At 33.1% G+C, this 12,463-nt stretch overlaps 1 protein-coding gene across 18 annotated transcripts in view; it reads left to right on the forward strand.

Annotated features, from left to right (window-relative positions):
- The window catches only part of DCAF6 (DDB1 and CUL4 associated factor 6), a 168,918-nt gene that overhangs the window by 60,042 nt on the left and 96,413 nt on the right, over nucleotides 1–12,463 (forward strand). For all 18 annotated transcript variants that reach the window (XM_067030148.1, XM_067030157.1, XM_059073311.2 and 15 more), the window contains one exon: nucleotides 11,862–11,975. In XM_067030148.1, the coding sequence (XP_066886249.1) occupies nucleotides 11,862–11,975 (114 nt within the window). The remainder of the gene's footprint in view (nucleotides 1–11,861; nucleotides 11,976–12,463) is intronic.

Raw genomic sequence — 12,463 nt, forward strand, 5'->3', positions numbered from 1 at the left:
GGTTGAGCATCTCTTCATATGTTTATTGGTTATTTGGATGTACTGTCTTGTCAAGTGTCTATTCAGATTTCTTTCCTAATCTTTCTATTGGGTTGTCCATTTTATTTCATTATTATTGTTGATTTATAGGAATTTCTTATATCTTCTGCATATGAAGCTATCTCTTCCACTCTGTGGTTGTATTTTCACCCTCCTGATGGTGTCTTTTGATGAACAGAAGTTTTCAGTATTGTCTAATGTATTGTTCTTTTCCTTTATTGTTAGTGCTTTCTGCATCCTGCTCAAAAAAATCTTTTCTTCAGCCGCATAGCACAGGGAGATCAGCTGGTGCTTTGTGACCGCCTAGAGGGGTGGGATAGGTAGGGTGGGAGGGAGGGAGATGCAAGAGGGAAGAGATATGGGGACATTTGTATATGTATAAATGATTCACTTTGTTTTAAAGCAGAAACTAACACACCATTGTAAAGCAATTATACTCTAATAAAAATGTTTAAAAAAATCTTTTATGAAGGTTATGGAGGCATTCTTCTGTTTTTTCTTTTAGAAAGTTTATCGTTTTGTCTTTTCCATTTAGATCTTATAATTCACCTGGATTTGATTTTTCTGATAATATGAAGTAGGAGTCTATTTTTTTCTCCCCTATGGATTTTTTTTGTATAAATATAATTTACTTCTTAGAAAATTAAATCAGAATTACAAACAGCATACAAGCAAAAGAGGCAGCCTATATAAGGACATTTTAACAGTATATAACCATTTGCCAAAGGTGTTTTTTTGCTGAATACATATACACTGTGATTGGAATATAGTTTTTTGTTCAAAACTAAAACTTTGCATCCATTGAACAGTTCTCCTCTTCCCCTGTATCCCAGCATTTGACAACTACCATTCTACTTTCTGTTTCTAAGAGTTTGATAAGTTTAAATACCTCACAGAAGTAGAATCATGCAGAAATTGTCATTTTGTGTCTGGCTTATTTTAGTTAGCACAGTGTCCTCAAGGTTCATCTGTACTGTAGCATTTGACAGGATTTCCTTCTTTATTAAGGCTTAATAGTATTCCACTGTATGTATATACCATATTTTCTTTACCTGTTTACCCATCAATGATCATTTGGGATGCTTCCACCTCTTAGCTGTTGAGAATAATGCTGTAATGAACACAGGAGTATACAAATATCTCTTCAAGGTTCTGTTTTCAATTCTTTTAGATATATATACACAGAAGTGGGATTGCTGGATCATATGATTATTCTATTTTTAGTTTTCTGAGGAACTTCCATACTTTTTTCCATAGCAGCTGTACCATTTTCCATTCCCAATAAAAGTGCACAGAGGTTGCAATTTCTCCACATCCTTGTCAACACTTGTTATTTTCTGTTTTTTTTTTAAATAGTGGCCATCCTAACGTGTGAGGAGATAGCTAAATGAGGTTTTTATTTGCTTCCTTAATAATTAGTGATGTTGAGTTAGCTCTGTTTGTGTATGTTGGTCATTTGTATATCTTTGGAAAAATGTCTATTCAAGTACTTTGCCCATTTTTTAATTGGATTGCTTTATTGTTGAATTGAAGGGGTTCTATCTATATACATATATATATATATATATATATATATACACACACACACACATATATATATACATACACATATATATACACATACATAAATATATGTTATTTACTTAGCTGCGTCTGGGTCTGGTCTTAGTTGCAGCATGTGGGATCTTTCATTAGGCACGAAGGTTCCTCATTGTGGTGCACGGGCTTTTCTCTGATTGTGGCGTGTGGGCTCCAGAGAGGACAGGTTCATTAGTTGCAGCACACAGGCTCTCTAGTTGTGGTGCATGGGCTCCAGAGTGCATGGGGTCTGTAGTTGTGGCACGTGGGCTCTGTAATTGCAGCACGTGGGCTCTTTAGCTGTGGCACACAGGCTCCAGATTGTGTGGGCTTAGTAGTTTCGGCGTGCAGGCTTAGTTGCCCCATGGCATGTGGGATCTTAGTTCCCTGACCAGAGATCGAACCTGCGTCCCCTGCATTGCAAGATGGATTCTTAACCACTGGACCACCAGGGAAGTCCCTCTTTATATATTTTGGCTATTAATCCCATATAAGATGCAGTGTGCATTTTCTCCCATTCTGTTGATTCTCTTTTCACTCTGATGATTGTTTCCTTTGCTGTGTAGAAGTTTTTAAGTTTGATATTGTCTATTTTCACTTTTGTTGCCTGAGCTTTTGGTGTCATACCCAAGAAATCATTGCCAAATCTAAACTCATGAAGTGTTTCCCCAGGGGTTTTTTTCTAGGAGTTTTATAGTTTTAAGTATTACATTAAAATGTCTTTAATACATTTAAATTTTTGTATGTGGCATAAATAAGGGTCCAACTTCCTTCTTTATGTGAATATCCAGTTTTCCCAACACCATTTGTTGAAGGGACTATTCTTTCCCTATTGTGTAGCCTTGGCACCTTTCTCAAAGATCATTGGACCACATATGTGAAAGTTTATTTATTCCTGGATTCTCTACTCTATTCCATTGGTCTGTAGGTCTGTCATAATGTTTTAAATATAGTAGCTTTGTAATACACTTTGAAATCAGCAAGTGTGAGCCCTCCAGCTTTGTTTTGCTTTCTGAAGATTGTTTTGGCTGTTTTGTGTCCTTTGAGGTTCCATATGAATTTTAGGGTTATTTTTTTTTGATTCTGTAAAAATGTCCTTGGAATTTTGATAGAAATTGCATTAAATATAGGTCACATTGGGTAATGTGGACATTTTAACAATATTCAGTCTTCCAGTCCATGAACACGGAACGTCTTTCCATTTATTTGTGTCTTCTATAATTTCTTTCAGCAGTGTTTTGTAGTTTTCAGTGTACAGATCTTTCACCTCCTTGAATAATTTTATTCCCAAGTATTTTATTTTTTTGATGCTATTGTAAATGGGTTGTTTTCTTAATTTTATTTCCAGGTTGTTCATTGTTACTGTATATAAACACAGCTGATTTTTAGGTGTTGATTTTGTAACTGCAACTTTGCTGTATTCATTTATTCTAATAGTTTTGTTGCAGAAACTTTAGAGTTTTCTATCTATCAGATCAGGTTTTCTGCAAATAGAGATAATTTTACTTCTTCCTTTTCCAATTTTGATGCCTTTTATTTCTTTTTTCTTGCCTTGATCCTGTAGCTTGAACTTCTAATACTATATTGAATAGAAGTGACGAGAGTGGGTATCTTTGCCTTGTTCTTGATCTTAGAGGGAAAGCTTTTGGTTTTTCACTGTTGAATATATTGGCTATGAGCTTCTCATATATGGCCTTTATTATGTTGAGGTAATTTCCTTCCATTCCTAGTTTGTTGAGTGTTTTTTAGCATGAAAGTGTGTTGTATTTTGTCAAATGCTTCTTCTGTATTAGTTGAGATGATCATATGGTTTTTGTCCTTCATTTTGATAATGAGATGAATTACTTTGATTGATTTGTGTATGTTGAACCATCCTTGCATTTCAGAAGTAAATCTGACTTGGACTATTAGTGTGTTTTTTTTTTTTTTAGCATTTTGCTGAGGATTTTTATATCTGTATTCATCAGGAATACAGGTTTGTAGTCTTACTTTCTTTTAGTATCTTTGTCTGATTTTGGTATCATGGTAAAGCTGTTTTCATAGAATAAGTTTGAAAGTGTTCCCTCCTCTTCAGTATTTTGGAAGAATTTGAGAAGATTGATGTAAATTTTTTAATGTAGATGGTGTTGTCAAGCCATCTGGTTCTGGGCTTTCCTTTCTTTGGATGTTTTTGGTTACTGATTCAGTCTCCTTACTGTAGTGTAGCTTTGTTCAGTTTATCTCTATCTATCTATCTAATCTATTATTTAGTCTTGGTAAGTTGTATATTTCTAAATATTTATTCACTTCTTCTAGGTCATTCCATCTGTTGTTGTATTAATAGCAGTCTCTTAGGATCCTTTTTATTTCTGTGGTATAAGTTGTAATGTCTCCTCTTTCATTTCTTATTTTTGCTGAGTCATTTTGCTTTTTTTCTTGTTAGTCTAGGTGAGGGTTTGTTGATTTTGATACTCTTTTGAGAAGAATTTAATTTCATTGATACTTTTTTCTATTCTTCATATCCTTTATATCTGCTCTAATCTTTATTATTTCCTTCGTCTATTAACTTTAGCTTTAATTTGTTATTCTTTTTTTAGTTCTTTGAGGTGTAAAGTTAGGTTGTTGATTTGAGATCTTTCTTCTTTTTTAATGTAGATATTTATTGCTATAAACTTCCCACTTAGTACTGTACCATTTACATTTAAAGTAGTTACTTATAGGGAACTACTCACTATTGCCATTAAAAATTTTTTTTCTGTGTGTCCTGCAAATATTTGGTCACTCTTTTCCTCTCTTGCTGTTTTCTGTTTTGTTTTATTGATTTTCTTTTTTCTTTCGTAATGACATGCTTTAATTCCTTTCTTGTCTTCTTTTGGCATCTTTTATAGGTTTTTTTTCATTGTGTTTACCATGAGCATTACATAAAACATAGTTATAACAATCTATCTTGAACTGATAACAACTTAACTTAAATCACATACAAAAATACTATTCCTTTACATCATTGCCCCACTTTGTTCAGTGTCATAAACTATGTCTTTTTATATTTTGTATTCACTAACATAGTGTTATAATAATTTTTAATGCTTTTATTTCTTAAATTCTGTACTCAAAAGTGACTTATGTACCACCATTACAGTATTACAGATTTTTGTATTTGTCTGTATATTTATCTTTACCACAGCTGTGTGTTGCTGTCTAGCTTCTTTCATTTCACCTTGAAGGACTTCCTTTATCAGTTCTTGTAAGGCAGGTCTTTGTGGTGATAACCTTTCTTAGTTTTTCTTTATCTGGGAAGGTCTTTATTTCTTCTTCAGTTTTAAAGGACAGTTTTGGTGGATATATAGTATTCTTGGTTTGCAGGTTTTTGCTTTCAGCACTTTGAATGTATTATCCCACTTCCCTCTGGCTGGTAATGTTTCTGTTGAGAAATCCTCTGATCTAATGGGAGCTTCTTTGTATGGAATGATTCACATTTCTCTTGCTGCTTTCAAGATTAACTCACTTTTGACTAGTTGTTTATAGTATGTCTTGATTTGAGCCTCTTTGGGCCCATTCTAGTTGGAGTCCTCTTAGTCTCTTGAATCTGGATGTTTATTTTCTTTCTCAGATTTAGGAAGTTTTTGGCCATAATTTTTTTCAGATAAGCTCTCTACCCACTCCCTTTTCTCCATCTGGAACTCCTATAATGGGAATATTGGTCATCTTGGGGATAGCCTATAAGTTCCTTAGGCTTTTTCACTTCATTCCTTTTCTTTGTTCCTCTGACTAGATAATTTCAAATGGCTTATCTTTGAGTTTGCTAATTCCTTTTTCTGCTTGATTGAGCCTGCTGTTGATCCTCCTCTAGTGAATTTTTAAATTTAGTTACTATATTTTTCAGCTCCATAATTTCTGTTTTGCTATTTTTCTGGTTTCTTTCTCATTGGTAGTATTCTCGTTTTGTTTATGCATTGTCTTCCTGATTTTGTTTAGCTGTCTATTTGTATTCTCTTGTAGTGCACTGAATTTCTTTATGACCATTAGTTTCAATTCTTTTTTAGGTAATTCATATATCTCCCTTTTATTAGGGTCAGTTTCTGGAGATTTACTTTGTTCCTTTGTTTGAGCCATGTTTTCCTGTTTCTTCATGTGCCTTCTTCAGTGAATTGTCTGTTTAATCTTTTGCCCATTGTTTCATTTTTTATTGTTGAGTTTTGAGGGTTTTTAAAAGTATGTTCTGTGTATTTTTCAGGTATGTGACTCAATTTTTTTTCTCTGAGTTGATGGCTAGTCTTTTCATTTTCTTTACAGTGTCTTTCAAAAAGAAGTTCTTTAATTTTAAAGAAGCCCATTTTATCAAATTTATTATTTTGGGAGGGGAACCAATGTTGTGTCTAAAAATCTTTGTTTAACCAAATGTCACAATGATTTTCTCCTAAAAGTTTTATACTTTTATGTTTTGCATTTGGATCGATGATCCATTTTGTGTTAATTTTTTCATAAAGTATGAGATACTGCTTTAAGTTCATTATTTTGCATATGGATATCTGGTTTTCCAACATTGTTTTTCTCCACTGAACTTTTTTTGCATTATGATCGTAAGTCATTTGACCACATCTGTTTTCACCTATTTCTGGTCAGTACCTTTTCTCTCCCAGTGATTTATGATTATGCTTGTACCACACTGTCTTTATTACTATAGCTTAATATTAACTCTTAAAACCAGGTAGTATAAGTCCTTTCTTCTTTTTCGAAATTGTTTAAGGTATTTTAGGTCTTTTGTATTTCCACATGGATTTGATAATTAAATTGTCAGTTTTTACCAGAATTCCTCCTGGGATTTATTTGAATCTATATATCAATTTAGGGAGAAATGACAACAATTATTAAATCTTCCAATTCATGATTGCAGTATATCTCCCTTATCTAGAACTTTAATTTTACCTGGCAGTGTTTTATAATTTTCAGTTCGTGTATCTTAAGACTTACCCTTAAATATTTCATATTTTTTAATGTTATTGTAAATGGTATTTTTAAAATTTCTATTTCTGATGGTTTTGTTGCTAGTATTTTCACATGCAGTTGATTTTTATATATTGATCTTGTATTCTGCAGTTTTGCTACACTCACTTATTAGCTCTAGTAACTTTTTACAAAAAGATTACATAGAATTTTCTCCTTAGATGATTATGTCATCTGTGAATATAGAGACAATTTTTCTTCTTTTCCCATCTGGACTCCTTTTATTTCTTTTTCTTATCACACTTATTAGAACTTTCAGTCTAATATTGAATAAAAGTGGTAAGACTAAACATCCTTCCCTTGTTTTGATCTTTGATCTTTCACTATTAACTATGACAGTAGGTATATTTCAATAATGCTTTTTAGCAGGTTGAGTTAATTCCTTTCTGTTCATATTCTTACACTTATTAGGAATGGATGTTGGATTTTGTCATGTGTTTTCTCTGCATTTTTTCATTTTTTGAAAGGATTGTATTGCTTTTCTTTTAGTTTCTTTTTTTATAGTAGAAAAGATATTCTTATGATTTTAAACATTTAATATTTATTGAGAATTGTTTTGCTCTGTGTAGCTACAGTCCATCTTGAAAAACATTTCACATGGACTTGAGATCAATGGGCATTCCACTCATTTTTTTCCTTAAACATCTTTAATTGGATCTTTTAGTTTCTTAGCATGGTGAATTACATTTATTTTTCAAATGTTAAGACCAATTTAACATTCCAGAGATAAACCTCACCTGGTCATATATTGATATATTATCCTCTTTCTGTGTTGTTATATTCATTTTGTTAAGGACTTTTTTGTTTTGCAGACGTGTTCATGAGAGATGATCTTTAGCTTTGTTTTCTTGCACCATCTTTGGGTTTGTTGTTAGCATAATGCTGCCCTATTGCAATAACTTGGAAAGTTTGTCCTCTTCAATTTTCTGAAAGAGTTTGTGTAGAAGTGGTAATATTTGTTTCTTATATGTTTGGGAGCATTCACCAATAAAGCCATCTGGTCCTAGAGTTTTCTTTGTAGGATGTTTATAACTGCATATTTATTTCTTAAAATGAATATTTGGTGATTCAGGTTATATCTTTCTGCTTTAATGAGCTTCGGTATTTTATCCTTTTCAAGGAACCTGTTTCATCTATATTGCTGAATTTGTTGGTGTAAGTTGTTCACAGTACTTCCTTACTATCCTTTTAACATCTGTAGAATCTATAGTGGTGTCACCTCTGTCACTCTTGATATTGGTAGTTTGTATTCTCTCTCTCTCTCTCTCTTTATTATTCTTAGCAGTCTGAGTAGAGATTTCATCAATTTTAATGATCATCTCTAAGAATGAACTTTGATTTCCATGATTTTCTCTATTTTCTTTTTCTATTTTTGATCTCCATTTTTTCCTTTCTTCTGTTTACTGTGATGAGTTTCATTGTTCTCTTTCTTCTAGTTTCTTAAAGTAGAGGCTGAAGTTACTGATTTGAGACCTTTATCCTTTCTAATACAGGCAGTCAGTAAAATAAAATTTCCACTGAAATTTACCTTTAGGTAAATTTCACTAATTTTGATATACTGAACTTCCATTTCTCTTCTATTAGTAAATTAGTAAATATATTTTCTAGTTTCCATTGTGATTTCTTTGATTCATCATTTATTGAAAAACATGTCATTTAGTTGGCAGATATTTGGAAATATTTGAATATTTGAGTTGTTTTCCAGCTTGGGCTTAATTGCAGTTGAAGCTATTTTAATCATTTGTGTAACTGTCTTTGTATGGATTGATTTACAATGATTATTTTCTAGTTAAATCCATCTCAGTCAGAATATGTACTTTGTATGACTTGAATCCTTTTAATTTTAATGAGACTGGTTTTGTGTCCCAGAATATAGTCTATTGGTAAATTTATCTTATGCACTTTAAAAACTGCTTATTCTTTTGTTTTTGGAGTATTCCATAAATATCAGTTATGTCAAGGTGGCTGATAACCATGTTCAATTCTTCTGTATTCTTACTGATTTTCTGATTACTTGTTCTGTCAATTATTGAAACTGGTGTGTTGAAATCTAATATTTTTGGACTGTCTGTTTCTCCACTCAGTTCTGTCAATTACTGCTTCGTATATTTCAAAGATCTGTTTTTAGGTACATAAACATTCAGGATTTTGATGTTTCTATTCTTGGATTGACCCATTTATCATTGTAAAATGATTCTCTTTATCCCCATTAATACTCTTTGCTTTGAAATTTGCTATTTATATAGCATATCTAGCTTTCTCATTATTAGAGTTATTGTGGTATCTCTTTCTTCTGTCCTTTTGCTTTTAGTCTAGCTATCTGTGTCTTTATGTTTAAAGTTAGATTCTTACAGGCAATTTATAGTTGGGTTTTGCTTTTTTATCCAATCTAGCAACATCTGCCTTTTATTTAATTGGGCTGTCTATATCATTTACAATTAATGTGATTATTGATATGTAGGTAGCTGAATTTAAATTTTGTGTTGTACTCTTTGTTTTCCCTCTGTTCCTGTTGCATCAGTATTTTCCCCTTCTGTTTTTTGGAAGAACTGAGTATTTTTGTGATTCCACTTTACCTCCTTTGTTGATTTATCAGCTATAACTTTTTTTTGTTATGGTTGTTTTAGTGTATGCTTTAGGGTTTATAGTATACATCATAAACTTTATCAGTGCACCATCAGATAATATGGTAGCACTTCAAATATAGTATAAGAATCTTATAACACTGTACTTTCATTTTTCTTCTCCTGGAATTTTGGGTACTTTGTTCTTACATTTTATTCTTTTTTTTTTTTTTTTGCGGTACATGGGCCTCTCACTGTTGTGGCCTCTCCCGTTGCGGAGCACAGGCTCCGGACGCGCAGGCTCAGCGGCCATGGCTCATGGGCCCAGCCGCTCTGTGGCACGTGGGATCTTCCTGGACCGGGGCACGAACCCGTGTCCCCTGCATCGGCAGGCGGACTCTCAACCACTGCGCCACCAGGGAAGCCCACATTTTATTCTTATATGTTTTATAATTTCCTTTAATAGTCAATTATCTTAAAAAAGATTTTAAAACAAAGTTAAAATTATATTATGTTTACTTACATATTTATTATTTCCAATCTTAAATTCCTTTGTGTAGATCCAGATTATGACAGGTATTATTTTCCTTTTACATAAAGGATTTTAAAAGATGTATTTATAGGGGCTTCCCTGGTGGCACAGTGGTTGAGAGTCTGCCTGCCGATGCAGGGGACGTGGGTTTGTGCCCCAGTCTGGGAGGATCCCACATGCCGCGGAGCGGCTGGCCCCGTGAGCCGTGGCTACTGAGCCTGCGCGTCTGGAGCCTGCGCTCTGCAATGGGAGAGGCCACAGTAGTGAGAGGCCCACGTACCGCAAAAAAAAAAAAAAAAAGATGTATTTATATTGTGCTGGTCTGTTATTGTAGAGGTTTGGAAAATTATTCTGTAAAATGCCAAATAGTAAATATTTTAGGCTTTGTGTGCCATATAATCTTTGTCACAACTACTCAAATATGCCATTGTGTCAGGAAAGCAGAGTTGGATAATATTTAAATGATTGGATGTGGCTGAGTTTCATTCACACTCTTATTTACAAAAATAATGCGTCATAGTTAGGTAAGAGGCATCCTTTGCTGACTTCTATGCTACTGAATAATCTTTCAGCTTTCTTATTTCTGAAAAAGTCTCGTTTATTTTTGTTTTAGAAAGATATTTCTGTGGGTATAGAATTCTAGTTTGACAGTTTTTTTTTTTCTTTTACTACTTTAAAGATGTTACTCCACTGATTTCTCGCAAGAAATCTTATTTTTAATCACTGGTTTTACATAATTTGAGAGCAATGTATTTCTTTATTTTTATTGCTTTAGTATTTTAAGAGTAAATCGCAATTTATGTTCTTATTCTCTTACTGGCCATTTGGGTTGTTTCAAGTATTTAGCTAATATGAATCGTGCTGCTATGAACTTTCTGGTACACATCTTTAGGTGCCTTTATGCATACATTTATTTGTAGTGTAATTGCTGGGTCATGGAAGAGGCATATGACCAGCTTTCGTAGATACTGAGACATGGTTTTTCAAAGTGATGGTACCATTTTACAGTCCCATCAATGATATGTGAAAGCCCTAGTTACTCCATGTCCTCATTGACATTTGATATTAATCTAGTCCCTTTCATTTTGGTCATTCTGGTGATGTGTAGTGATATTTACTTAGGATTATAATTTGTATCTATTTGATCACTAATGAATCTGAGCACGTTTTCATGTATAATAGGAATATACCTTCCATTGTTTATGGGTATATAGAAACCTATGTGAGAATGCTAAATACCCAATTTTGGCAGTTTCTACTTCTAAGGACAGAGAAGGGGAGGAATATGTTGGACAGGAGGGTTCACAGAGGGCCTCAACTTACAGTATTATTGCTAAACCAGAAGTGAATACGGGAATATCTAAAATGTTTCATTTCTTTAAAAAATTTAATTTTTGTAAAATATGCATAATATAACATTTGCCATTCAAACCATTTTTAACTGTACTGTTCATGACATTTAGTACTTTTACCCTGTTATAGAACCATTACCATCACTCAAAAAATTTTTTGAGAGGTCAGTATAAATGCTTAATTTAGCATCACATAGTTTTTTTTTTGCAGTACGTGGGCCACTGTTGTGGCCTCTCCCGTTGTGGAGCGCAGGCTCCAGATGCGCAGGCTCAGTGGCCATGGCTCACGGGCCTAGCCACTCCACGGCATGTGGGATCTTCCCGCACTGGGACATGAACCCGTGTCCCCTGCATCGGCAGGCGGACTCTCAACCACCGCGCCACCAGGGAAGCCCTCACATAGTTTTTATAAACATTATCAGAGAGTAAAATTTTACAATGTATTTCTAATACAAGTGTAAATTCACATCCAGAAACCAAAAATTTGACTATTCAAAGTTTGAACACGCTTCCAAGCGTAGGATTTTTCTTGTCAAGTTGTTAGGAGTTTATAATTTAAAGAGCTTTCTCTCTGAAGGTACATTAATGTCAAACTTCCAAGTAATGAGTCACATTAATTCAACAGTTACTTCTTGCATATTTCTATATATGTAGCCCTATTTTGCATTATGATACGGGTAAGTCATAAATAATTAAAATAAATGGTTCTTAGTTGCTTTTGCCATAATCATTTTATGATATAGCAGTAATGTTTTTCAAAGTCATCTGTTTAAATGTTCACTAACATTACCTGTACTTTTTTTTCATCTTCAGATTATGACTGTACCTAATGACCCGTATACTTTTCTCTCTTGTGGTGAAGATGGAACTGTTAGGTGGTTTGATACACGCATCAAAACTAGCTGCACAAAAGAAGATTGCAAAGATGTAAGAATCAAGTTTTTGTACAAATGATGAAAAAAATTAAGATTATGCTTAAAATCGGGTAGTAAGTTATCTCTGAGTTATGAGCTTATGGATAAATTAAGTATTTTTTATTTTGTAAAATTTTCAATAAGTATATTTTTATAATCAAAAAATTTCTTAATTAAAATGTTAATAGTAAAGTTAAAGAACATATACTTAAATTGTACAGTTCAAATATATGTATAAAAATTTATATAATTGTTCGGCATATACCGTAGCATTATAAAACCTTGAAGTATTTATCAGTATATTCCATTTATTTATGGAGGCAATTTTGGCTTACCAATAGCAGTGATAAAAGCATGTAGAAGTTTAGTGTCTTTATTTTTACCCTGTCCTTTAAACCAAGATTTATTTATATGCTATCTTTTGTTTTAGACAGTTAGATACCATTTTATCAACGTGTTCATTCAGATTTAGCTCACTTCTCTAAAGATAGAGCTTCACTA

This window comes from Kogia breviceps, chromosome 1 (genome assembly GCF_026419965.1).
Source record: "Kogia breviceps isolate mKogBre1 chromosome 1, mKogBre1 haplotype 1, whole genome shotgun sequence".
Classification (NCBI taxonomy): domain Eukaryota; kingdom Metazoa; phylum Chordata; class Mammalia; order Artiodactyla; family Physeteridae; genus Kogia; species Kogia breviceps.